The following is a 27,702-nucleotide window of genomic DNA, read 5'->3' on the forward strand; positions in this document are numbered from 1 at the left end:
ATCCTTCTTTCATTTAGCAAGCTAACTGTAGTTTTCGCGCTAAAATAGACTATTTGTGCTTGGTGACTTTCTGAAAAGCTGTGCATGGATCAAGGCCAATAGAACCAGGATCGTCACATAGCCACGCTGTCATCTCTGTTGTCACGCCAGCACTCGTGCTGACAGTGATAGTCCATTTCTGATTTTATTGTTGTTTGCAATATAGACTGTTCTCACATGGCAGCGCTTTAGTGTATTTAAAAAATATTTCATACAATCTTTTGGTAAAGTAGCATTAATCACTAGGAGGGATCGCCCTCATCCACCAAATCACACCCTGCATAGAGAATGAAGAGGGTCTAATTAACTAACTAAATAAATGTAGACAGTTCACACAGACTTAGATGAGAAAATATCCAAATGTGATGCAGTTGATAGTAAACAAGTAATGTTAGCATACAACAGTAATTAGTTGGATTCAACAGCTAAACCAACTAGCATTGCTAATGTTGGTTATATTCTGAAGCTAACATGTAGCGGTGCTGTTGTATAGGTATTTCTTCCTTTATTTCATTCCACTCTCCTTAAATTGTACTGCTGCAGCTTGCGCAACTTTAACTTTGAAGGCGAGCTGTTTCTGACTTTTGACTTCAATTTTCATCATACAAGTAGGATAATGGAACAAGCTGACACTTTGGTTTGTTGAATTGCATCTTAAGCCACCTTTACATTGTTGTGTAGTTTCAGCTCCGAAACTAGTCATTTTATTTCCTATGTGGAATCTCAGACCGCATGTAAGCTGAAACTACGCAATAATGATTAGGCAGCTTTAGGACAAAGAAATGAGGCAATTATTATACAACGTGAACAGCTACATATGAATTATACTTCATGCACAGACAAATGGCATTCCATAGTAAATTGGAATGGAAATTCCATTAAAAATCCTATTCATTATAATGAAAAAGAACTCATTTGAATGTGAGACCTGTTGACATTAGTGTGCTTTGTTATATGAATATATCTCATGTGAGTAGGGGGGGGGGTTATGGCATCTTTGGGATATGTTATGGCATATATGCTTAATAAGAATGTATTAAATATTGTAATCCCAATTTAAACCAATAAAAAAAAAATACAAAAAAAAAAATCCTATTCACAAATACATTTGACATGATTCACAAATGTATTTCCTGAGTCACATATAAATGTCACACGATTTACAAATGTAACGCTGTTACATTTATTTACAGACTAACGAACGTGCATTTACAAACTGCTCATCATTTGTGAACATCCTTGCATTTATTATTGACACCTGCTGAAAGCAACCTGCTTGAGATGGCAGGTAGGATGATTGGGCATTTTTTCAAACATTCGTAATTCAAGCATGTTTGATCATATTTGACAAGGGGTTTATAAACACGTTATATTCCAAAGTGATGTGCAGCTACCAAACGCCATTGAAACATGGATTCCTCTTTGTGTTATCAGTTGTATGAAGATGTCTTTTATGGTGTAGTAGTCCACATAACTGGACACTGGGCAGATGCAACACGGTGTGGTCACATCCAGTCATGCCCTCTAACTTACGTTGCTGTGATTGGATGAAATTGTAGGAGACATCTGATAGGCTGCAGAGAATGTCCTTTTGAAAAAATTAATTTGTGAATCAATCCACGTCAGGAAAGTGTCAAAAATCCTGTTGAGGATGTTCACTAATGGAAAGGGGTTTGTAAATGTATGTTCATTAGTCTGTAAATAAATGTGACAGCGTTTACATTTATGAATTGTGTATCTGAATCAGGAAATAATTTGTGAATCACGTGACATTTATTTGTGACTGAAGTGAAATGTCTTTGTGAATTTTGAAACTATTCTAACTCCATAGTCTTATTGCCACGGAATTCCATATCAACAGTCAATTTGTTGAAAGAAAAAGGTGAGCAAAACAATGTCAATAGAAAACTAACAAATGTTGGTGAGTTAAAATATAATTATAGTTATATTGTCTCTTTATAAAATAAAGATGTTGTTGTCACCAATATGCTAAAGCAGAAAAAGGACAGACACCATCATGAACCCTATTGGTTTGGTCTCTCCTGTGTGATTGGATCTGGATTGAATGTCGCAGGTTTGCGACGTCATTTTTAGCAGTCGGAGAAAAACGTTTATCATGCGGCTGCATGTGAGTGAGTTACAAGGTTATGGGGCCGATCATACAATGTTGTGTTTCTCTAGAAAATAAACCACACATACAACAGTACAGAATGCTTCAGAAGTAAACTTTTTTGATGTACAAAAAAAAGCCTAATGAATGGAGGTCAATGGGGAGCTCATGCTAAGTGGACCTCTCATGCTGAGAAGCCCTCCATGACAGTTACGCATTTCGAACGCTCGATTACCCCCTTGTTCCTGTACAGTCTCTGCTTCACCATAGACATATATACATGTATATATGTATACATGTACATATGTCTATGTGCTTCACATCACCATCACTAGCCATGAAGTTTCCTCTGGAAAACCCAATAAGTGTTGAGGACACTGCACCACACGGAAGGTTTCGTGGGCTTCCCGGCAATATTGTCCAATACAAAGGCACCATAAAACCATGTCCCTCTTGTAAAAATAAGTAGCCCAATAAAATGTGCTACAGTTCAGAAACGCGTCCTGTCATTTGTCATCCTTTACGTAGTTGCATAGTGCAACACCAATTGGAACATAAGGGCGTTTCTGTTCACCCAATGGACATCGAGGACGTGCTTTCTTTGCATATAAATGACAAGGTGACAGGTTTTTGGTTCACTCATTGACTGCAGCTGCTTGTTCGAGCCTTCTGTCTTCGGGTCTGTTTGTGCTGTATTAATAGGTAGGTAGATTTTGTTGTCATTGAAAGTTATAGTAGTGTAATGTTCGAATACATTCGACATGCACAACTTGCAAGCAATCTGGTAAATGTGTCCATCTTTCTTAATGAGAGACGTGGACGGTCATTCAATGACTGCTCAAGCTAACATTACCTAATATAGCTAACATCATTTTGAAATGAATGAATTACTAAAACCCGATGTTGCGATGACTTCTTTTGCCATAACAACGCGTATATAGACAGACAACCTACACTTTTCTTGTTTTGTTTTATATCTGACCTTAACGTTACTTGTACTGAGCAATCTATCCACTACGAATGTAACATAGCTAGCTAGATAACGTATCTAGCTGACTGGCTAACGTTAGTTGCTTAGCCCACTCTGAGCCATTTCTGCAAAATGTCTGACTTGGGTCCAAATCTGGGCCTGACGAACCAACGCACTGCTAGCAGTCACACTTTTACAACAGACTTGGTAGATGAACGAGGATAAAGATCCTCAAAACAAATATGTAGGTTAACTGTGCTTGAATGTTTATACAATCTCTGCACTAGCTTGTAACATGGCTTTCTAGTATTCGTGACCTTCACGTTGTGAGGCTTGTTGGCCAGCGTTAGCAGTGTTGAGTACACGGTAGCAAGCCAGCTAATATGCTAAGGTAGGTTAGCGAGAGAGTTGGTGCAAGTCTTGTCGGTGAGCAGGTAAGTTGGTTAGGCGAGTCATACACTAGCTACGACCTTGTACCCAGCTAACACTGGCCCATTCATTTTTCGCTCATGTTGAATTTCAGTGTTCATGTCAGCTGCAGCTTTTGACACGACAAAACACCCTAGGCAATGGTGCAAGTTGTCACTTCACCTGGTCAGAAGGTTGTATAAATGGTTGAGCTAAGTTGGAATAATTAAAGCTGGTTTTCAGGTTAAAAGGCAACGTTACATGACAGCCGTCTATGAGGCTGTCTTAGTCGATGTCGATAAAGTCATTTTTGCTCTGGGTTGTATGTTGTCATTGAAACTAGCTAACGTGGCTAGCTACCGGTGTTAAAGACGCGCACCCTGAGGACGTCAAGTTAGCAGCTGTAAAATAGTATTAGCTTACATCTCAAATAAGCCTATCAGTTGGTGTACGCGGTCAACCAAATTGATCGGCTCGGTAAACATAGTAGTTAGACCTAAAGATAAGTTACCGTTTCTCTACGGCTTTACGAAATGTCACGGGGTCGGTTGTAGTGCAGCAGGCATGATTGTCCACTGAAGCCGTGACATTCAACCAGAAGTGGATGCCACTTATCTCTACACTAAGGTTGGCGCGTGAAGATTGTGTTTTTACTTCACTCGAAGTGCACAAGCACTACGTGGTTTCCCTGAGGACCTGTGGTACATGGTTTGATCTACTGTTGATTTTCGGTTGGCCGAGTTTTGTGGATAACATTATGTTCAGTTTGAACTCTTGCTATCCTAATGAACCTTATGTTGGCTTTGCATAATATGAACCTTATATGGCCTAACCCAAATCAAATATTTTGTGTGGTTTACGTTAAGTATGCACTCAGTCTGTCACTCAGTTGATACTGAATCCATGATGGTATTGCATTATGCAATGCATAACTATGATTTAAGTGTATGTAGATTTATTGAGATGTATTTATTTATAACTACTTTTTATTTCACAACAGTTTCTTATCGTTTGGCCTTTAAAGTTTACTCTTACCTTAAGGTGTATTTTAAGATTTACTATCAAGCGATTATTCCTGCAATATCCTAGTATGTGCTGATCAACAAAGATTCTTGATCATGAATGACAAGCTAAAGCTGTTTGTTGGTACAAATTAAGGAAGAGCTATTCTTAAGTCTAGATTTGTTCTTTTAACCTCTTTGTCCTTCTGTGTCTTTTCTCTCAGACATCCGCCATGTACGCCTGTGCTAAGTTTGTCACCTCACCTGCTGTGGTACGTATTCACCCGGGCAGACAAATGCCTTTGAGTTCAGGGGTTGAATTACAGCAGTACTTCAGCGGAGTCCTTCAACTGTCCAGCAGGGAGAATAAGTGGAAATGGGTGGTGCACAACAGAATGCATTTAAATGTGTTTGGCAGAAGCTTACTGAAATGAGGGTGTCTCTATGAGTTGATGATGGATGAAGTACTTTGGGCAAACAGTGCCCTATTCAATTTAGGTCTAATTGAAAACAGTGACCGCTACCTTTATGCCACATATGATGTGGATGAGCGATGGATGTTTAGGGGCACTAATGATCGGATGTAAGGAATTTTAAAGCCATATTTCTCATGATTTAAGGCTGGACGTTTGTGTGGCTGTGAAGTTGACTCGGCCAAACTCCATGTTTGTCTCCCATTTGGACACTGATTTCTTTTTCACCAAACTTAACTTTGGTGTAGACGATGCACATAACTTGCCCATGACAATTTAGTCCATAAATAATATGAATGTTTGTTAGTTCTTAATGCCATGAAATGTTTTGACCTTGCATGGTTTTTATTCACTGAGGAATTTCCTGTTTCAGGAGTTTTCAAAAAGCCCTAATGGCTTAAAATATGTGTGTGTGAGGGAGAGCTGTGATGTAATAGGGATTGACAGTTGGATTTCCTCCCTTACAGCTGCGTGGTGGGTCCAGAATGCTGGCCCGGCCCGTGTCGGTGTCCGTCTTCAACAGACCCGAGGCCAGAACCGAGCAGGTGAGTCCCATCTTAACTAAACCTTACACTTGTTTGGCATGTCAACTGCATTGTTTTGGAAGATCTCCCTCTTCAGTCAGTGCTATGCCCTTGGGTATTGGAGTCTAGTTGCTGTTGCAAAGCTAAAACTATGTGGGTAATAAACTTGGGCTGTCTGGTGGTTATATTAAGTATGCAACTGTAACCTACTTGCCTTCGTTGTGTATGGATACTTCAAAAAAGCATATGTAATTCTCCACTTATGTGACGTGGATTCTGAAGTGTATAGGATGGCGGGTCTAATATATTTTATCCCAATGTCAGAAAAGGTAGCTTTTAGGCATTGGGCTGTATGAGATTATGTTAATTGCACTGTTATAAAAGAAAATGAAGTGCCATGTAAGTAATTGGGAATTGTGGTGATCAATGTATTTCTGTGTCTACAGCAGGCCCTGTTGCCAATGAGTGACTCCTCTATGGTGGCCGTGGCACGCAGCTTTCAGACCAGCGCTGTGTCCAGAGACATCGACACCGCCGCCAAGTTCATTGGTGCCGGAGCAGCTACTGTGGGAGTGGCTGGGTCAGGGGCTGGTATCGGAACCGTCTTTGGCAGCCTGATCATTGGCTATGCCAGGTACGGATACCCACACATTGGGCACTACATGAGAACTTTTGCATGGCATTGGCCACTGGTGGCAAAGGAGACTTAGGGTTACGTTAAATCACGTCTGCCTGAGGAGTACAAGAAGGTCTACTGGTTTACGTGTCATTTAAGTTATTCCAGTTTGTAATCTATGACATCTAGTGTCAAATATACATGTGGGGCTTTATCAGTCCATGACTATATTTGATATGTGTGCATTTATCAGGAGTCATGCTGTTCTTGATCTTGCTGGTCTTGATCCAGTGGTTGTAATCAGTGAACTACATTGATAATGTTGGGTACATCTTTACCTAGGACATGAAATGCCTCCAAATCAAACATACCCCCTCCAGAGCCTTTCTCACAGCATATACACTACCAAAGATTTCATAATGTACATGCCTGTGCGTAGGTATTAATACATCAACTGCATTTGAAAATCAGCCATACGCAACCTGGTGACGAGCTTTTCCGTGCCACGATGGTAGTTGATCCATGGGTCTGATCTCTGATGGTCAAGTAATTTGGAGTAGCATTATCCCAGTAACCTGGGATGGAACTCTTGATGTCTCTGCCCATTGCTGGCCTGTACAGATGAGATAAATGAAGAGACGGCAGCATATTCCGTTAAGACAAAATCCTTTAGAAAGCTTATATTTCTACAGTAATAAAATGGGATATGTTTAAGTACACAGACATATCTAAATGCTTGTTAAAAGAATGCAAACCTTCCCAACTAATATTGGATTGCTATCCTGGTGGCTAATGAAAGTGTGTTCTGTGACCAGTTCCATGCACTAGGTATTTGGATGACTTGTCCTGAAACTTGTCCTTTGCTATTATGGTTACAATTCACTGATCATTGGTCCTTGTCTTTCTACCCACAGGAACCCCTCCTTGAAGCAGCAGCTCTTCTCCTACGCCATCTTGGGCTTTGCTCTGTCTGAGGCTATGGGTCTCTTCTGTCTCATGGTGGCTTTCCTCATTCTGTTTGCCATGTAATTGGGCACTTGTTCTTCTGCAGCATCCACTACCCCCACCTTTTGTTTTCGTCTCTTGTCATGTCCCCCAACATCCGCCCGGGAATCGGAACTCTTTTTGACGTGCAGCTGACGTCGTTGTGGCATCGCCATTCCATCAGATCTATTATTAAAATCCTACCTTTTTATGTTCCTTTATTTTAATTATTTTTTTTTTTTCAAAACTTTTATGTAAGATCTCACTCTGGTTTGGACAGTGTCTGAATAAATGATTGGGATACATTTATCGCCTGTCTGAACCTCATTACAGGCATCAGTAAGATATATATTTATTTTTGTTTTGAAATAAAATTCGGGAACCACCCCAGCTTTCACAATTCATGTACAAGTACGTCATGTACATGACCAACTAATTCCTCTTAAAAAGTTTAAGTCAAGCACTCACTGAGTAAAGGCAAATTAATATTGGTCTGAATGTGAAGCCTAAAGCTTTTAAATTCAGCTCCTGGGATGCCCTGCACTGGAACTTATCTATCCATGTTTGGCATACCTTACTTAACTCAGTTTTGGCACTCATGGTTAGCTGAACGGGCCTGATTTAGGTGCTCAAGGATTTGGGTTAGGGATTGGTAGAGAATCTGCTATGCAGGATTTAGGAGGTTTAGGACATGTTTCTCACTTGTTTCATTAAACGTTGTAGCCTGGTGTCACCATACCAGGAACTTCTCTATGTTGTGGTCTTGAAATATCTAATGCTCCCTATTCAGTTTGTGTCTGTGGTGGGTGGAAACTGAAACTGACTCAATTCCATTTCTAGCTGTTGAATGTGTCTACAACGGCTCACTAGAATCCCCCACTCAGAGTATATGTAATGGCAGATGTATTTCCCATTTTTATGTTTTAAAGTAACAGTATGAAACAATTTGACACTTTTTGAGGTATGGTTTTATAGACAACTAGTTTTGGTACCATCCTCAAATTCATTTTGATAGCATATGGTCATGTGAAGGACAATTAAACACCTGTGCCTTTCCCACGAGCCATCCATGATATGTAGTTCTGTATACTGGGCTGGAACACTGCAAAAATGGAAGAAAAAGCTTTCACAGCATGACATTTCCAGCTATACTGCCAAAAGACACCAGTTAGTCTGTTGGCAAGCTTCTATCAGTGTCAACTGGGCTGTTGGTGTTTGCAAGGTTTTTTTTCATACCTTTTAGGTAGTTAGCGTCCTAGTTTTGGAACAGAACTCCTGATTACTGCTTTAAAAGGTGTAATTGTATAAAGTAAAATGTAAAAAAGGAAATACATCTTTGATTAGTCTAACCAGACAGACAAAAAAACTTCTTCAGAGGCCGGTGTCAGAGTTCTGGGCAAATTGGGCATGACCATGAAAGGGAGAATTTAATGTATTTGCCCTTTTAGGTTAATGTCAGTTTAGCAACACTAATATTGTGGTAACTACATGTAAATATTGATTAAACAACATTTGAGGCACAGTTTAGTTCACTAGAACATTTCAGAACCACCGGATGTTTCCTTGACATGTGGAATTGAAGGCAAAAAAAGCCACTGGTTCTTCCTGATCAATGCGGAATGTATAGTGGATATGCAATATTTGCATAGTTTATAGTATTTGCATAGTAATGTTATGCATTAGGAATCCAAAATCAACATTTTGAGTGGATGCCTGGTTTACTGGCTTTGTGAAGGTTTCAAGCTCAGCTTCAACCCACCTACAAGATTACAGAAGGTGACCAGTGGTATCTAACTCCACGCCACGTTATCAGCAGATCGTCAAGGTCCAGTAAGTTTCAAGGCGGAGCCACTATGGATCGACCTTGCAGTTCCACCACATTGCACAATGTGACAGGGTGAGCTATCCTAATGACAGGCCACTGCTGTAAGGGAATACCTGGTCCACAACAATGTTGAGGTAGGTGGCATGTGTCAAATTGACATCCACATGAATGCCATACCCAGGGTTTCCAAGCAGAACATTGTCCAGAGCCTGACACTTCTTCCACAGGTTTGTCCCCTTAATGTCCCTGATAATTGGCGCACCCCGCAAGGCTTAGTTGAGACGCTTGCATGCATTGTAGGCACTTTCACTGGTGGACAGGTGTTGACATAGGAACTCTGACCCATATGCAGCAGGGTATGATGCACTGTGTGTTCTAACATAGTCATCCCATAGCCATCATTGATTTTATTCTCTGACTTACCATTGTGGTGCTCCTGTCAGTTTGATCTTGACGGGATAACCTTTGTTGCCCTTACACATGGATAAGCCTTGGACCCCCACAGCCGATTTAACAGAACCGCATTGGCCCCAGTGAGGTTCAGGATTGACCTTAAGATTTGTTTTGCTCCAGCATATATCTCCAATTTTCTTCAAGGTCCTCTGATGAGATTTCAGTGGTTTTACCTTGGTCTAATTTAATTTAAATCAAAGGGCGGTCAAGCTTTTACTGTCATCGGCCTCAAATGATGGAATAGTTTCCCATTTTATGTTGGATCTTCTGCCTGCTCGGACACTTTTCAAACCAGATAAATTCACTTTTATACATTAACTTTACCTGGGTTTACCTAAGTTCTAAGATGTATTCTTTTTGCTTTCATTCTTACGTCTTTTACTCATATATATATATATATATATTACACTTTGCTTTTGGCTTGTTTATCTCTTTTATTCTTTAATTTTAATTTCTTTTATATGTTTTTTGTCTTTTAAATCTCTTCTTTCTTTTATTCCATGTTTATTTTTATTGTTATTTGATTCACTTCAACCCTTACGCGCTTTGGTACAACTTGTGGTGATTTTAAATGTGCTATATAAATAAAAGTGACTGTTGTCAGATCATGGTGTTTCCTTCTTTGGACCTCTTTCGGTAGGTACTCACCACTGCTGACCAGGAGCACCCCACAAGCCTTGTTGATCTGGAGATGCACTGATCCAGTCATTTGGCCATAATGATTTGGCCCTTGTCAAAGTCGCTGAGAGGCCTGAGACCCCTAGAGCAGTGAGCCTATTGCCTGCTAACTGGGAGATTAATTTGGTAGGTCCATAATTACTGAGACAACACTCAGGGGTAGGCTGAAACAAGCATATAGAGAGCAGGGGACATAGTTGAATAAACTTATACATGTATACCAAATAAAGTCTTATTACACAAGTGCATATTATTGACCTCCCTGATGACGTAATCATTCAGGTGATCAACTTGAGACAATTTAAGCATTTTGTTATCCTTTTCCCGAACACTGAATGGGCTCTGGAATGCTGGCCTTATCGACAGAGTTTTAAAGAAAAAGCCATATCGTGGAGGAAATGTGGTCGTCTTGGGGTGCTTTGGTGCTGGTAAAGTAGGTCATTTATACCGTTAAAGGAATCTAGAACAAGGAAGTCTATAATTCCATTTTACCATAACTCAATCGCCATGCCATACCCAGTGGACAGCACTTGAATGGAGCCAATGTCATCCTACAAGACAGTGATCCAAAGCATTTCTCCAAATCTTTTGTATTATCAAGTTATTAGTTTCCTTGGAAAGCATGCTATTTCTGGGTGATTCCAAACTTTAGCACGGTAGCGTATACACTCATACACATAATGTTCTGGTCGTATACACTCATACACATAATGTTCTGGTCGTATACACTCATACACATAATGTTCTGGTCACTACAAATGCATAACGAGAAAACCGTCTTGACTTGTAGTACAGGTCCTGGGGAAGATTTGTATGCGCTTCATTTAGCGGAGAATATCTCCACTGTTATAGACTAATATGACCCCATTGAACAACGTGGGATATGTGCCAAAATCTCTATCCGGGGCGAAAGTCCTGAAAATGACCACTATAGGTGACACTATTATCACACTACAGGTGAATGGGACTTTGTATTCCCTTTATATATATATATATCCTCATCAATTTCTACCAGACTAATGTTCATATTAAGAGAAATACTTTTTGTATTACACTTTGTCTAAAATATTATATTAAAATACGCAAATGAGGCGATGTCTCATTATATATGCGTACATAAACCCTTGAAGCTACAGATTTTCTGAGGTGATCAAAATGTTCACAATGACCATGATTATAAGGTCCGAGTCCACCAAGTTAATAAATTCAGATTATTTTCTGTGGATGGTCAATCGCTTCTCCAAAAAAGTGACACATGAGAGTGACAGTGTCCCAGGATTTACAGCTGTGAGAAGTGCAACTGTGAATGCCAACTTTCATCCTACCACCACAATTCTTACCCCCATCCTTCCTTATCCCGCAACAACATTTGATGCAATCTTCACCACAATGATTAACTTTCAGGATGTGCTGAAACAGAAGGGAGATGCCTATGGTGGTTTGTGGGCAGAAAAACAGAGATAGAGGCACTGCAGGTCAACTGGAAGTCTCAAGAGCCTACAGATGAAGAATAGAACACCAAAAAGGAGCTTTCTGTCACCATCAATGCAGCCTTTCAAGTCTACCCTAAGGAACAGGCATTGCAGTCCCAGTCCTTTAATTACTGGAGCACATATGTTTCTGACCTGTTCTCAATATTGAGGGATCTGACCAATTCTCTGCGCTCTGGAGACTGGATTCTCTACCTCAGTGCAATGGAGAGGGCAACTTTACTGTTCTTCTTTTTTGGGAGAACAAACTACTGTCAATGGACACCATTATTCCTGCAGGACTGTTATCAACTGAAGGAGAAGTTCCCACTCCTCTACGACTCATACATAAATGGTGGATTTGTTGTGAACACCACCAAGAAAGGTAGTGGAGTGCCATTTGACCAGGCACTAGAGCAGTGTTACAACCGGCCTGCCAAAGTGAGTGGAGGGATAATTGGGGTCACCAGGAAGAAGGAAGCAGCAGCTCTTTGGGGAATCATCAAGCATAAAAAAGACCAGTATGTTGATTTCCTTGAGATTAGGGATGATGTTGGAGGAGAACTCTCGCTTCATTATGACTTCAACCCGAGCACTACACCTAAAATAGTAAAGATGGTGCAAGACATAGAGGAATATATCCTCAAGGTATGCAGTCCAGGAGACCAGGTAATGCTTAAGAATGTTCTTACTGGAGAAATTGTGACCAAGGTCAATGTAGACAAGTTGTTGTGCTGTATCACAGAGGGCAGTACTGCTTGTGCTAAATTTATCGATGATCGACTCAGAAATAAGTCGATATCGATACACTGGACTATTAGTAAAGTCAAGTTTACTTTGCCAAAGACCACCTTGAATTTGGCTTCCAAAAAGACATCAAAGATGAGACCAATCAAAGCTCTCATGTTTATTGAGTATGGGTGTCACCGGGGATTCACAGTTGAGGAGCTACTCCAGCATGAGATCACCAACTCTGCATTCTTCTTGGTTGACAAAGACGGTTACTTGAGGAAGAGTGCCAAATCACAACTTAGGACTGAACTGTTGAAGTTGTGTCCACAAATAGATATAAAAGGTCCAGATACCCCCTCGCAAACACACGCCATCATTATCGACTTCATGGCATTGGTGAGAAAGGTCTCCTTAAAGAAACTTGATCCACCCATCAAGACATTCCACGACTTTGCTATTGCTTTGACATTTGTGGTCAGCAAAGCTGGAGGCAACTGTGATGAGATCCATATTGTTTTCGACACATACCGAGAGGACAGCATCAAACATGGAGAGAGGGAGAGAAGAGGAAAATCAAAAAACATGAGTGTCCTTGATGTGATATCACCAAACAAAAATGTTCCAGTGGTATTAGAGAACTTTTGGTCATCTTCCATTAGCAAAACTACTTTTCAGGCAATCTATGTTGAGTGGCTGACCACCAATTACAAAGGCACCAAACCACTATACCTTGGTATATAACCACAGGCATGGATTGTGTCAGCGGCGAGTGCTACCCCATTCCCTCGGCTCAACTGCACACACGAGGAAGCTTCATGACAGGATGATGTTCCATGTGCAGGACATTTTAAGTCACCGAACAGGATCTACATCACTGACACTGTCATCAGGTGACACAGATGTCGTTGTGTGCCTATTATACCACATAACAGTCAATTGGAGAAGTCTTGGCCTCCAAGAGAGCTCTGGCTTATCCGCAACTCAGGAGTGAAAAGATCAATATTACCACTTCATGATATCTGCAAAGCGCTGGGAGACGAGCTCACACAGTGCCTGCCAGCACTACATGCGCTGACTGGGTGTGATACAACCAGCAAAATTTCAACTAAACTTGCAGCTCTGAACACTGTCCGCAAAAAGAGAGTGCAATACAAATGGCGGAAACATTCTTGGTCAAATGTCTCAAACCACCAACAGACATGGAGACATTTGACGACCTGCGCATTGCTGCGTTCGATAGTAATGTCCTCAAGATGGACTTTGAGAGGACCGCTTGCACCTCAACTAATGGAAGAAAACATACACAAAGAGCCTATTATCAAAAGCAGCTTTGGGTCCAAGCACCATTTACAGACGCCACCTCAATCTTAAATGCAGATGCTTCTGGTTTTGTAAGAAAGGGCAGTTTATTAGTCCCTGAGATTGTAATCTCAAAACCTGAAGGTTTGCCAGATCCCTGCTCATGTGGCAAGTGTGCACACAAGAATGGATGTCCCTGTCGGGTAGCTGGTATCCGTTGTTGCAAGTACTGCAAATGCAAGGGAGGCAATAGTTGTAAAAATCCTATCATTGAATGAGCTCTCATCATCATCCCCATACCTGGACTCCTACCAGTACCTGGACCTGAAGTGTTACCTTGCAACACAGGGAATAAACCTGCTGTTTTGTATTTTTCACTTTAAGTTAACGTTCCAATGATAATAGCAGGGTTGGATATAAAATGTCTGTATATCAATTAAATGCTTGTTTTCTTTCTTTTAAAAAAGTCCCGTGTTTGTATACAATTGTATTTATAATCCCCCCCCCCACACACACACACAGCATCCACCCTGGACATCTACAGAGACACAATTAGAAAATATCAAACCAGAATTCTTACACTGTAAACATAGTGATTACCTAAGAAAATCAATAGCTTCAAGAGTTTATATGTACGCATATTTAATGAGATATTGCCTAATTTGCATATTTTATGTTATTTTTGAGACAAAGTGTAATACAAAAAGTATTTATCTTAATATGAAGATTAATCTGGTAGAAATTGATGAGGATATCTATAAAGGGGGGGGGGGGGGGGGGGGGAGTCCCATTCACCTGTAGTGTGATAATAGTGTCACCTATAGTGGTCATTTTCAGGACTTTCGTCCCGGATAGAGATTTTGGCACACATCCCACGTTGTTCGGTGGGGTAATATTAGTCTATAACAGTTGAGATATTCTCCGCTAAATGAAGCGCATACAAATCTTCCCCAGGACCTAGACTATTGGCCTTTATTTACAAATATTCTGAAGCTCTGTGACAAAACGATGTCACAGCTCAAGTCAACACTAGATGGCAGCATCTCTTGTTACAGGAAGAGGAAGTGCCAGAGAAAATTGGAAAACACCATGACAAACAGGCTAAAACCGCAAGCTATGTCGATGTAGTTACTGGTAAAGATTTGGATATTCATTGCGTATGTTTGACGTGTGCTGTCAAATCTACCGTTAGGGAGCTCGCTACTACATTATAATTTTTATTCAATACGCCTATCGTTCGTAGAACAAGATCACTAGTTTAAGAGGTGAAATCGAAAGGACTATGCCGTAGGTAGGAATCATTTCTCCTCGGCTGACTTCATTCACCCCCTTGCTAGTCGATAGAGGAAGGACAAACTGGAAAGTAAAGTCTCGGAACGATCATTGAAACAACACATTCAGACCGATTGCGTTGTTATCAAGTTGACGTTTAACAACAATGGCGGATAGTGTCGGGGAGAAATCAAACGGTGCCATTGGTCCAGCCGTAGGGACAAGTCAGGGCAATGGAGCTCAGTTGTTACCGAGTTTGGGTAATTCCCTGCCGGGGCACTCGACGAGTAGTGCTAACCCGGCCTCGCCGCCTCCCGCAGCGGCCGCCGAGACTGGCCTAGCCGTTATAGCTCCCGGTATACCAGATTCCATTAGCCCTGTGGACAGCGCGTATGGTAGCAGCGTGGATGTTCTGACTACAGCGATGAACTCTGCTGTGTCTGCTCCCTTTTCCGTGGCTCCCACTCTCCCTCCGAGCATCGGGCTGGGGGTCACTGGTGCCCCAAATCTGGCCGGAGCAGGCCTGTTGTCGCAAATTCACGCCACATCTTGGGACCCTACACTCAGCACAGACTGGGACAACGAGAAAGCATCACAACAGTGCATTCTCAGGATAAAAAGGTAACGTGAAGACCATACCTTGTAGGCTCATTGTTGTCACTGTATCTGCGTATATCTGACTGGTGACGGTAAGCTTTTAGCTAATGTTAGCTTGTGAAGCATATGGCACCGTGGCTAGTAATCTGTGAGCTAACTTGGCTAACCTTTTTATTGGAGAAAGCCAGTCTGTCTTGTATATTTTGAGTGACACGTTAATTGTTAAAATGCTGGGAGTGCTCCTGTATCTAAAAGATCGGAGAACCAGAACAAGGCAACCCAAAATTGCCCCGCATTGAGTGTCTCATCGTGTTTCGATACCTACGAGTAGAAAATTGTGTTTCTGTATGTATGGCTGATTATGACGTTTTGAATTTTCCTGTAGAAAGTTTTGTCAGTTAGTTGCAGAATCAAAATAAATGTTGCATAAAGGTCTTAAGGCTAGATGTCGTATTTGTGTGCGATTCTAGAACTGTTAGGGTGACCAGATGCAAACAGACCAAATGTGGGTCGATTAGTAAGTTTTTGTGGGACAATGTTACCAGAAGTAACCAAAAACTTTGAGAGAGTGTCTGCCGTCCTCTGAGTAAGACACCCTTGCATTCTGCCTTTCTCCTCGTAAACAGATGTGTAAGTTCGGTTTTCTGTGTGAAAAGGGGCCTATTAGACGAGTTTATGGGCCCTACGTCTGCAGTTTGATTGACGGCCGTCACAGCTTCTTGGCCGCCTTCTCTGCTCTCCTCTCAGCCATTGGGTGAAGGCCATATGTGGGAGAAGGGATGCGCAGTACAACGCAAAACAGCCTGAGGGGTATTCCGAGTACGGGGTTTAGTGATGAACCTTGGTAGGTTAACGCAGAGTAATCCTAATATAACCATAGGGCTGTTCTTTTAGGAAGTTTATCTCGTACTCTAGGTTAACTCACCCAGGTTTGCCACTAAACCACATACTTGAAATACCCCCCTGGTCACCCTAAGCACTGTGCAGGCAGGAAGTTGATTTAAGTAACATTTTATGATTTTATGATTGTATGATTTAATGTAAAATGAACACTGACATGGGCTGCCATATGCCACAGACGTTATATACGTCACTGGGGTATTAGACAAGTGAGCATCCTTTTTCTCAAAACCATCAAAAGCTAGCAAAGTGAAAGGAAGGGCATTTACTGACGACCTATTGCCTGTGTAAGAGTAACAATCTATTGTGTGATGTGTCTGGACAACATTTTACAGTACTGTTGTACAGTGTAAAATCTAAGATCTGTTGTACAGTGTAAGAGCTGTGGGTTGTCAAGTTTTCCACAAGAGAGAAACTGCACCAGTCTTAAACAACAAAAAAACAACCAAAGAAAAATTTGCATGCCGACACTTTGATAAAAGGGAGTGTCCTGATGACTTGGCCACCAAGTTACTAGGAAGTTGAGCCACCACCCCACAACAACCACTCAGGTCAGTCTCTGTATCATTGGGTGAGGTATAGGCCTGTTCGCATCAGGTCAGTATTTCTCTGTATATGTCTTTTTTTGTAATTCCCTTGTCATTTTCATATTTCAGAGACATAATGTCGATCTACAAGGAGCCACCTCCAGGGATGTTTGTGGTGCCCGATCCCCATGACATGACAAAGGTATGATCCAGAAGCCTCCAGAAGGTCTCATAGGCCATGCTTTGTGATCAGCAGACTCAAATCTGCAATGAACACCTCAAGCTAAATGGCCCTAAACGATATCTTAGGATGGCCGTTGATGACTTAAACCAGCTACATTAAACGGATAGGTCTTCAGTTAAGAGGCAGTCAATGCCAGCTCTGCATCACCAGGGGGGGTGGGGGGGTATTTTGCCATGGACTACAATTCCATATCTAGTACAGTAGACCTGAAGGTTGTGGCCTGGGACTGAACCCACCAACCACGGCTGTTTTGTTTCTCTGGAAGTGTGTGAGTCACAGATGACTGCCCTTTGGCTGAGCAGTGTCCTGGACTGGAGCAGGCAAGAGAGTGAGCACGTACCCTCAGAGACTGGACACTGCTGGTCCAGGATCAAGTCTTCTGTCTATCTCTCAGACTTACTGACTGCACCATGGAAAGATTAGGTGGCTCCACAATCATAGGCGCTGTTTTGGGTGTAGAGTTCAGGTAGCAGTACCTGCTGCTGCTTAACTGACTAATTGGTGAAATCATTTTATGCTGCATTGTTGAGTGGCAAGTCCTACACTGCTGGTAAAGGGACAGCAACTTTAACTTAAACCACAGCAATTGACATGTGACCTCTTTAGTCTTGGCTATGAAGGATTAGGAGAGAAAACCAACAACATACTTGGTGACCTAATATCTTGGCTGCATTGGATTGGCTGTAGTTTAGACTTTATTCTAGCTTGCAAATGCCACACTGATTTTTAACTAGGGTTGCTCGATTATTATTATTATTATTATTACGATTACTATTATTACAATTTTGGCAATATGTTTGTCAGTATTGAGATCATGGGGGAATTTAACACAATTACGCATTCAGTATTTCTCCTAGGATTTTCTTCAGCAGGGGTAAGGTTGTGTACGTGGACATGAGCCTGGGATGCTGCACCCTCAAGGCTTTCATATCATAGAATTTAGTTTTTACTTTATTAATAGTAGTATTATTATTACATAATATGTTTCTATTATTATATTATTATTATACTAATTCCTACAGACAAGTGTATGTACTGGTTTTCTTTAATATTCAGTTGAAAAGATAAGTACTGATTAATGGTGAACTGCCACAAAAGATGTCCGCTGGTTTAGGTTATAGGTTATGTTTTCATGTGGGGATGTGACATGAGTGTGATACTGGAAAGTCCATTGTGCGTCAACCCAAACCGAGCTGTTGAAGTATTTAGGGAGGGGCGAAAGCACACTACTGTGAAGGAAATGAGCCTGCTACATTTATAACAGAAAAATGGAGAGAACCATTGCAAAACGGAAGGTGGCACATTAATCGCTCTATCTCGATTACGTTGTTTTCATAATTATTGTAAGCCATAATCAGAATTGAAATTCGATTTAATTGAACAGTCCTACTTTTTTTTTTACCATGGCCTAATTTGGAAGAAGTCGCATTTAAATACACATTCATTAAGCAAACACTTTCATTCAAAGCAACTTACAGGTGAGGTACAATGCAAGTACACAACTGAAAAATAGAAAGGCAAGGTGCCATGAGAAATATGTTTGTCAAGTCAAGGCCATTAAGACAGAGTGTCTGACGAAGTAGAAGGTGTCATTTCTGAACGGCACAAGGCTACTGGCTAGGCCAATTGAGGTTATTATCAGTTTAGGGTCCTGAGGTCACCAGTCTGCCATTTTCTCCTTCACTCTCTTTATCTCCCACACCATCTCTCTCTGTTTTTCACTACGTGCCCACACACCTTGGTAGTATTTCTTGTCAGAGATACTTATCTTTCTTTTTTTCACTCTCTCTCTCACTCCGCCTTCTACCACAGTGTCTTCTCATGTGGTCTATGCACAGAATGCAGAGTCATTCAGACAGTGTAATGAAATGCCGTTGGCTTTAATCCCTCCCTTCCTCCCACAGATTCATGCACTCATCACGGGGCCGTTCGACACACCCTATGAAGGAGGCTTCTTCCTCTTCCTGTTCCGTTGCCCCCCCGACTACCCCATCCACCCTCCACGGGTCAAGCTCATCACCACAGGCCACAACACAGTGCGCTTCAACCCCAACTTCTATCGCAATGGCAAAGTCTGCCTCAGCATCCTCGGGTAAGTGCTGCATTTCAAAGATCAGCCATTAGTCTATGACTCTTGTGTGAACGTTGTGGTAGGAAATGGACATGGATTTGCTGTCCCACAAATTTGCTGTCTGCTACAGTTTGCCAGTTACAGGCAGAGGTGCTAATGGTTTTGGTGTGATAGAGCCTTTGCAGTTTTGAGAAACCATAAATTAAGTCCTTAAGAAGCGTAAACACCAATAAAAACACATTACGTACATTTTGATGCAAAATTATCTGATTTCATTTTGAGCACAAATCAGTAGTGTGCGGGTATCTGAACTTTTAGCATCATCACCTGGGGCATTCCATGTCCGGACAACCAAGGGGTCCGCATCTTTTTTTCTGGTGGAAGATTATTTATCAACTTACAGCCAGCTTTTACTTTTGCTAATGGGGACAGATATGTACTTGCTCTACAAGCTTCTGGTCAGTTTGGCACATTTCATAGGGATTTTTGTCAGATACAGGCACCCAAAAATGGAAGAAGAAAAACAGTAAAAGGTTGTGAGTGATTTGTATTTTATTTGTAAAAGTGGCTGTAACTAAATAATTACCCCATGGCTCTAATATTTGGAATTTCTCCATCATAGTGTTTCATCTTAGCCTGGATACCAGACCGAATTTAGCCCCGCCCACACATTTTTTGGTTGGGAAGTTCGGTCTGGCATTACTCCATTGAGGAGAAATTATCTGCGGACAGACATTGCCGTACCAATCAAATTGTCAAGGCGGGCTTTATACGATGATGGACAGATGATCAACCGTAACGTAATCAACCACGTCACCAAAGAGCTTTTGGGGTGAATTCATTTTCAACAAACATGGCTGCCTTTGGAGAGCTGAAATGTGGTGATTCGAGTCTGTTTTAGAAGACATTGACAGCACATTTCATTTCATTTCATTTAATTTCACTTTCATTTTGAAAGAGGAACAGAGAAACGCGATCAAGGCATTTGTCGATCGAAAAGATGTTTTTGCCGTCCTTCCTACGGGATCCGGTAAAAGTTTAATGTATCAGCTGGCCCCATGGTCTACGTTATGGTCATACTACGTTGCTCTGATTGGTTCTGGATATATCCAATTGAGCGAAGGGGCATTTTTTTTCCTGGTTCGGTTGAAACACGCCCCATAATCACAGCCCATTGGAGCGGTATCAGACTCATATTCTGACTAGAATTATGAGTATGACATCGTCAGGCTAGTTTCATCTTCCACCAGGAAACAAAATTGAGTTGAGGACATTACAAAATGGCCCGGATGCAGATAGCAGATGAGTACCTCACATGGCCAGATCTACTGTTGTCCAAATGAAGGCTTTGACTTTAGCTCGTTTTCGCCTTTCCCTGACATCCTTGATAAGATTAGCTCTGATTGACTGATCTGCTCAATCCCATCCCATCAGATGGCTGCCTTTTTGATCAGAGTTGCTTAGAAGGAGCACCTGCAATGCATTCATGGTTCTGAAATCGCAACATGCTTTATCTAAAAGCTCAACAACTGAAAAGACATGTAAAGAGGGAAAATGAAAGACTCTTTAACTGACAACTAAACTCCGCAGTTTCCACTAAATGGAGTCCATGTTTGCGTCTCCAGTGAAACCCTCACCGGCTTTAAGATCATTTTACACCAAAGCTCGATAGAGGCATCAATTTTAGTCAATCTTTCGAATGAAAATGCACATCAGTATGTTTCCTGGTGCATTTTATGTAGTGTTTAAACTAGATTAGAAGCCAGCCTAATGACTGATTTGCTCTGAAAGCACACATTCTTATATTTAGTACAGTGTGACATGAAACTACTGCATCATGTTCTGATTTGAGATACATTTATATGGATTCATTGTGCTTCAAAACGTTTTAATCCAAGATCCTTCAAGTGAAGCGGTAAACAAACGTACTCAGCCTCCTCTCATAAGATGCACAGGCTTTACAAACACCTTGGTAGTGTACAGAACCTTCTGAGTAACCTTGGTAGTGTACAGAACCTTCTGAGTAACCTTGGTAGTGTACAGAACCGTTTTAATGGAGTAACCTTGGTAGTGTACAGAACCTTCTGAGTAACCTTGGTAGTGTACAGAACCTTCTGAGTAACCTTGGTAGTGTACAGAACCGTTTTAATTGAGTAACCTTGGTAGTGTACAGAACCTTCTGAGTAAGCTTGGTAGTGTAAGTCACCTTTTATCCAAAGTAATTTCTGGGAAACGTGTGTGCTCCCAGAGAAAGGAACCTATAGCCCTTGGTCTTGTTAACACCTTGATTAACCTGATGAAGCCCATCACACCGATGCAGTCAAACATAAAACCCGAGCTGATTGATCAGAGGGTGGTGGTTGGTGCCAGCATTGCCCCTCTGGCCAGTCTGAGGATGGGCCCTTGAGGATGCCTGATCGAGGAGGCGGTACCCATGGGAACAGTTGGCATGGGGCATGATGTCAGATATTGAGTGGTGCACTGATTTGAGGGGGTGTTGTAGTTGACTCAGCTCACTGATCTCTCTCTCTCTCTCTCTCTCTCTCTCTCTCTCTCTCTCTCTCTCTCTCTCTCTCTCTCTCTCTCTCTGTGTGTGACTGTAGCACCTGGACTGGTCCTGCTTGGAGCCCTGCACAGAGCATCTCTTCTGTGCTCATCTCCATCCAGTCTCTGATGACCGAGAACCCCTACCACAACGAACCCGGCTTTGAACAGGTACACACACTCTCTCTCATACATACATACATACATACACACACACACCTCTACAACCCTTACCATAACAAATGTGGGCTTGAAAAGGTCACAGACAGACATACACAACTGTGGCACCCATACAATGACTTTATCTCTGAGGAACTACACACGCTCCTACCAAGTTCCTACAGGTACCTGTTGCGTCAGGTCATTGAGTGACATAGTTGACTTTTGTATTCAAATAATGAACTCATCTACTTGCATGAGTGAGGGTGTTGCCTCTAATTTTCCAGACTGTGTGTACGGCAGACAGCCAGAAACGTTATTTATTAGAGCTGTCAAAATTAACGCGTTCATTTTCATGATTCATTTGAAATATTTAACCTGATTACCTGGGTTTTGTCATTGACAGCTATTAGCGCCATTAGTGCACTCCCCAAATGTCTGTCTGACTTCTTCACTGCTTCTCCGCATCTTCATCTCAATCCGTGCTTCAAAATAAAAGGCACACACTTTACATTTTACGTGCACCACATATAACAAATCAAGCTTTTGATGGTTTTATTGGAAATCTCACAGGAGAGAATCTGTGTTCCAAGTTAAAAAGATGCTATTAAACAAGTAGTTTAAATTTAAATAGTATTTTGATTTAAATACACTTCCTTTGTGTGGATTCTACTTTAATTCTGGGTTTCCACATTGAAATATCCATTATTACTAGCTTAGTTAGACATTTTGATTATGCAATAATCGCACAATTTGCTCTAACGTTTTTAGCACTAGTGTGTGTATGTGTGTGTGTGTGTGTACATGTGTGCACACATGTGCACACGCATAGTCTTTGCTCTAATATAGTGGTGAGCTAAACACTCCTGGTCAGATAACCCTTTAAAGTGTTTGACGTTCCCCGCAGTCCCAGTTGTGTTAGAAGACACAAAGACAGAGAAGAAATAAAAAAAGGTTAAAATTGTCATTTGAAATCCAGGACACCCTGGATCCAGGAAACTCTGCAGGTCAAGTTAGGCATAGGTGCATATGTGTGTGTGTATGTGTATGTGTGTGTGTGCGCATGTGTGTGTGTGTGTGCCTAGCTGCTTAACTACCATTGGTAGTCATAGTCCAGACAGAATAGCTGATTGTCGTTTTGTGTACGATATATGTGTGTGTGTCAACACTCATGGACACCTATCACACAGAGCCCACATGTTCTGTACTGTTATACCTCACTGTGCTCTTATGCCTCTCCTCTCCTCTCCTCTCCTCTCCCTTTGCCCATGGCGCTGCTGCTCCTGCTGCCCACTCCTGCACTTGGCACTGCCCACCCTCCAGGAGCGGCACCCGGGCGACAGTAAGAACTACAATGAGTGCATCCGCCACGAGACCATGCGGGTGGCCGTCTGCGACATGCTCGAGGGCAAGGTGCCCTGCCCAGAGGCTCTGTGGTGAGTGTGCCATATCATGCCACCCCTCCTATATCCCGTTACACTGTTCTACTCTAGGTCAGGCCAGTCTATATATATATATATATATATATGCCATCTATATGCCACCTCATACCACTCTACCTATGCCGAGTCTACCAGTATGGGACCTTAAGCCATTCAACTTGTACTACCTTATACAGTTCTACTGACAGTATACGGCATCGCAAGCAATGCTACCATCCCACCTGATGTCATTCTGTTCCACATCCCCCGTTTTGGTGTTTGATGGTGCCAGTTCTAACCTTGGCCCATCTCATAGACTCTGTGGCTGTCCTGATATGGTTGTTTAGGTCTGTTAAAGTTGGGAGGGATCACTGGAGTTGAGTTGTAGATGGGGAAAAACTAAGTATTGGACCTCCTGAGCTTACTTCAGCTTACTGGTTTCCACTTCAGTTTACTGGTTTCCACTTCACCAGCCAATTTAGATTTTTGAGGGGGAAATCCAAGCAAGTTTGTCCAGAAAAAAAAAAAAAACCCTAGATATTTAGCTTTGTGACTTTTTCAGTGGACAACTCATTTAGCTTTGTTATATGTAACACATCAGCATGCAAAAAACCTGACCTAAAGCTAACTTCAGATTGGTGCAGTCTATGCAAAGGCTGTGTGTCATCACCGATTGTGACCTTTCCTATTTTAGTAACCTCAAAAGCCATTCATAAATCTGAATGGCAACCTGTACTTTCTATGCACCTACTCAGATAGAAGTCCCTAATATTTATCAGCGTTTAACTGCCATGCGTTGAATGAGTCTCTCTCCTCTGTGTGCAGGAGTGTGATGGAGAAGTCTTTCCTGGAGTATTACGATTTCTACGAGGGGGTCTGCAAAGACCGCTTACACCAGCAAGGACAGAACATGCAGGTAACGTTCAGAAGCAGATCTGTCACACCGACTGACTGTTTTGTGTGAATATTTTCACATCTGTGTCAGTGGGACTGAAAACAAGATCACAACGTACATCCCCCTCAGTGTGTGTGTGTGGTTGTGTGTGTGGTTCTGTGTGTGTGTGTGTCTGTGGTTGCCTACAAGCAGGTCTATCCTGTTAGCAACTTAACGGCTATATAATGAACCCTGTATCATTTCCCATGTCTGTGTGAGCATGTGTGTGAACCTATGGGTGTGGCTGTGTATATGCGTGTGTTGAAGCGTACACTACCTGTGGATTCAGAAACCGCATTCATCACGCCTGAATGCTGGTTGTCTGTCTGTCTGTCTGTCTGTCTGTCTGTCTGTCTGTCTGTCTGTGGTGTTGCCATGTTAACATTGCATAAATGTGTATTGGTAACTCACACCTTCCCCCTTCTCCCACCCTCTCTCTCTCATTCTATGTGTCTTTCTCCTCCTCCTATCTTTCCCTCTTTCTCCATGTCCCCCCCCGCCCCCCCAACACACGTGTCTCTCTCACACTTCCTCCAACTATCTGTCGCTCTCACACTTCCTCCAACTCTCTGTCTCTCTCCTCAGGACCCTTTCGGAGAGAAGCGGGGGCGCTTTGACTACCAGGGCCTGCTGGCCCGCTTGAGCGTCACCCACAGGCGGCTGCGGGAGAAGTGCCTGTCGGAGGAGAACAACGCCGACTCTGACTCGGACACCAGCTCCTCCGGCACGGACCCGGACAGCCAGGGCAGCTCCCAGCCGTAAGCGAGCCAAACGGCGGGTCGCAGCCGGTGTGGAGGGGCACGCAGTGGCTATGATCTTCAACGCCGCCTTTTTGACTCTTATTTTCTTGTCTGGACGTCTCCGTGCAGGCAAATGGCGGAAACGATGGTTCTGTGGTTTCGGGCTTTTCGGGTTTTTGTTTGTTGAGGCGCTGAGCTGCAAAAAGACTTGTACAGACAAGTCTCCAAATTTGGCTCCTGTCCTCGCCATGGCCAGTGACCGCCTTTTTCTTTTCATTCTTGTATTGGCATCTTGGAGAGCCAGCAACCAATCAGGGGATGGATTAGACAGGGGGTGGATGTGCAAGTGTGTGGTCTGTAACTATGGCAACTCAGCTTTGTCGTGTTAAAGATGATGGTAACATCCAAACATCCCCTCTCCCTCCTCAAATACAAACACACTCAAAACATGAACACACATTTATGCATTCTCGCATTCAAATATGCATTCACACGCACACATTCATATATATACAGTGGCATACACATAAATGGATACACACATATTACGCATACACACATCTATTTGGACTCATTAGCTCTCTAGCCCTACTTGTTTCTTAAGTGTGTGTGTATGTGTGTGCATAAACACTCATATCTCTTCTGAAATGAGCCACACCACTTTGAGAAGAATAAAATTATGAACCAAATCATAATTGCATCAGAAAATTCATACTGAATTGCAGTCCATGGATCTAAGAGAAATCAAAGCATAATTGACATAAGTGTGAAACTTGTACATAATCTATATATATTGAGCATAGGTTGAAAATGATCGTTTCGATGTCGGACTGATGCATCTAATGCAAACAGATGACGGCTGGTGCATCTAATGCCAACGCAGGACAACCAGCGTGCCCACCTCACTGGCGCCAGACCTCCTTTCCAGCATGGCTTGTGGGTCTCAGTCTTGTAGTACTTAACCAGGGTTGGTCCCTCTCTGTGATTTCCACACACTACAAAGATGCTTTGGGTCGCTGCAGCACAGAACAGCAGATGGATTCTGGGTTGTGAGAGCTTAAGGGTGGCTGAGAGGCTTCCCCTCAGAGGAGAACCTTTAAAAGAAAAATAAATGCCAGGCATGTGCTTGGGAGACAGATTTTTTGCTTTTGTCCCGAGAACGCACACAAACCTCTCAGGCCTTTTCATTTTTCTGTCTGATGCCAAGGATTCAAATCTAAGTGGCACCCGCAGACAAACAAGAAAAAGAAAGGAAACACAAAAACAAAACAGCCTTGTGAGAACCTAGCTTTTTTGGGGGGGGGGGTACATTTTTTCATTTTGGTCTGGTCCTCTCTATGTTGACTTTTGTGTTTGCCGAACACCTTTCAGCTCCATCACTACAGCAAAGTCAGGTTGCCATGGAAACTGAATGTGGTGAGCGCAAGCTGGCGCCAAAACACTGGCATCTGTGAAAGCTGTGAGGTGTGAAAGGCTCCCCTTCCATTCGGACCTTTTATTTCAAATCTGCAGATACCATCAGTCTTTCCTCTGGTCTGGCGATTTGAGAGGTAGACTAGTTGGTTCTTTTTGTTTGTTTGTGTCTTCCTGTTGACAGCCTTTTTGTTTGACCAGAGCTCAAAGTCTCCATTTTGAAAAGGCCGTCATTGCAGACAAATAGGCAGAAAAAAAAAAGAATATTGTCTTTGGTTGTTGTAATTCAGTGGGATACATTTTGTCATCCAGTGACACTTGACATCATTATCTAGGTAGCACCTGCCTGTGGAACAGATATGGCCCTGATATAGGCTGTGTTTGTTCCTGAGCTACGGTCCTAGCAATGGTATTGGAGACATCAAGGCTGCAAGATGGACAGATACTAAAAAAGCATATTTCGCAAGCAGCCCTTTGTCTCCATAGTGTTTTTTGTGATGAAAATAAAGAGTGCAGAGGATTCAGGGACAGGTTTTTTTATTTTTTATTATGCCAGCAGTTGCTTTGGTGTCTTCTATTTTCTTTAGGATCCCTGTCCTATCCGCATTTCAAAATATATAGGTTCCTCTGGTGTACATGTCTCGGTCTGTGAGACGTGATAAACTCCACTGGTTGTGTTGTTGTTGTTGACCAGCAGGTAGACACCAAGCAAAACATTAAATGCACATAAACCCATATACCACTGCTTTGTTGGGACCCAGGTCCATGCTTTCCCAGAGTAGTCAGGTGCGACATGCACACGACCACCAGCCTCGGTATGCAGCCAACCCCCCCCCCCCCCCCTCCCCCCCTCCCCCCATCACCACCACGACTTCCAGACAACAGGGCTTATTGTTGTGAAGTGAGTCTGTGCATCATCTTCCCTGTTATGGTCGTGAAAACTACATGTAAAGTGATTTTGTCTCTGAAAAGAACTGATGAATGAGACCGGAGAATCCTCCTTCACATTCTTTAACCTGTTCCCTGTTTGTGATGTCATCACATTCTGTTTTTTTTTTTTTTGAATTGTGTAAATAATATACCAGTAAATGTATCAATCTATTGCAAATGTATAAAAAGAATAAATAACATAAATCCTGATGCCAGATACCATTATTATACCGTTACTTAAAGCAACATTACTGGTTTGACATCATCTTCAAATTAATTTCTGTCGTTCCCACTAGCTATCCAGGATAAGCACTATGTTCCGGGACGGAACACCACGCGGAAAATGTAAGAAAAGCTTTCGGGGGAACT

The 27,702-nt window shown here is 42.2% G+C and overlaps 2 protein-coding genes across 3 annotated transcripts; both read left to right on the forward strand.

Moving 5' to 3' along the window:
- Window positions 1-2,743: 2,743 nt before the first annotated feature.
- Window positions 2,744-10,006, forward strand: atp5mc1 (ATP synthase membrane subunit c locus 1). 2 transcript variants are annotated; one of them, XM_012841855.3, is made up of 5 exons: window positions 2,744-2,851; window positions 4,753-4,800; window positions 5,469-5,546; window positions 5,972-6,159; window positions 7,056-10,006. In XM_012841855.3, the coding sequence occupies exons 2-5, from the start codon at window positions 4,762-4,764 to the stop codon at window positions 7,168-7,170; spliced, it is 420 nt and encodes a 139-aa protein (XP_012697309.1). In that variant the 5' UTR covers window positions 2,744-2,851; window positions 4,753-4,761; the 3' UTR covers window positions 7,171-10,006. The 2 variants fall into 2 exon arrangements, with proteins under 2 accessions (XP_012697309.1, XP_012697310.1); XM_012841856.3 differs by having other exon boundaries at window positions 5,975-6,159.
- Window positions 10,007-14,625: 4,619 nt separating this feature from the next.
- On the forward strand, window positions 14,626-27,543 carry ube2z (ubiquitin-conjugating enzyme E2Z). The gene is made up of 7 exons (XM_012841865.3): window positions 14,626-15,474; window positions 17,007-17,079; window positions 19,026-19,213; window positions 21,796-21,907; window positions 23,219-23,331; window positions 24,142-24,232; window positions 24,836-27,543. Exons 1-7 carry the CDS (start codon window positions 15,020-15,022, stop codon window positions 25,010-25,012), a joined length of 1,209 nt encoding a protein of 402 aa, XP_012697319.1. The 5' UTR covers window positions 14,626-15,019; the 3' UTR covers window positions 25,013-27,543.
- Window positions 27,544-27,702: the final 159 nt, after the last annotated feature.

The sequence above is a fragment of the Clupea harengus genome, chromosome 1 (genome assembly GCF_900700415.2).
Source record: "Clupea harengus chromosome 1, Ch_v2.0.2, whole genome shotgun sequence".
In the NCBI taxonomy this organism is placed as follows: domain Eukaryota; kingdom Metazoa; phylum Chordata; class Actinopteri; order Clupeiformes; family Clupeidae; genus Clupea; species Clupea harengus.

Coding starts and splice junctions, on each gene's coding strand:
- ube2z (XM_012841865.3), top strand. CDS start 15,020: ATGGCGGATAGTGTCGGGGAGAAATCAAACGGTGCCATTGGTCCAGCC. Junction 17,080..19,025: donor ATCCCCATGACATGACAAAG/GTATGATCCAGA, acceptor TTCCTCCCACAG/ATTCATGCACTCATCACGGG. Junction 23,332..24,141: donor CCCTGCCCAGAGGCTCTGTG/GTGAGTGTGCCA, acceptor CTCTGTGTGCAG/GAGTGTGATGGAGAAGTCTT.
- atp5mc1 (XM_012841855.3), top strand. CDS start 4,762: ATGTACGCCTGTGCTAAGTTTGTCACCTCACCTGCTGTG. Junction 4,801..5,468: donor TTGTCACCTCACCTGCTGTG/GTACGTATTCAC, acceptor CCTCCCTTACAG/CTGCGTGGTGGGTCCAGAAT. Junction 5,547..5,971: donor CCGAGGCCAGAACCGAGCAG/GTGAGTCCCATC, acceptor CTGTGTCTACAG/CAGGCCCTGTTGCCAATGAG.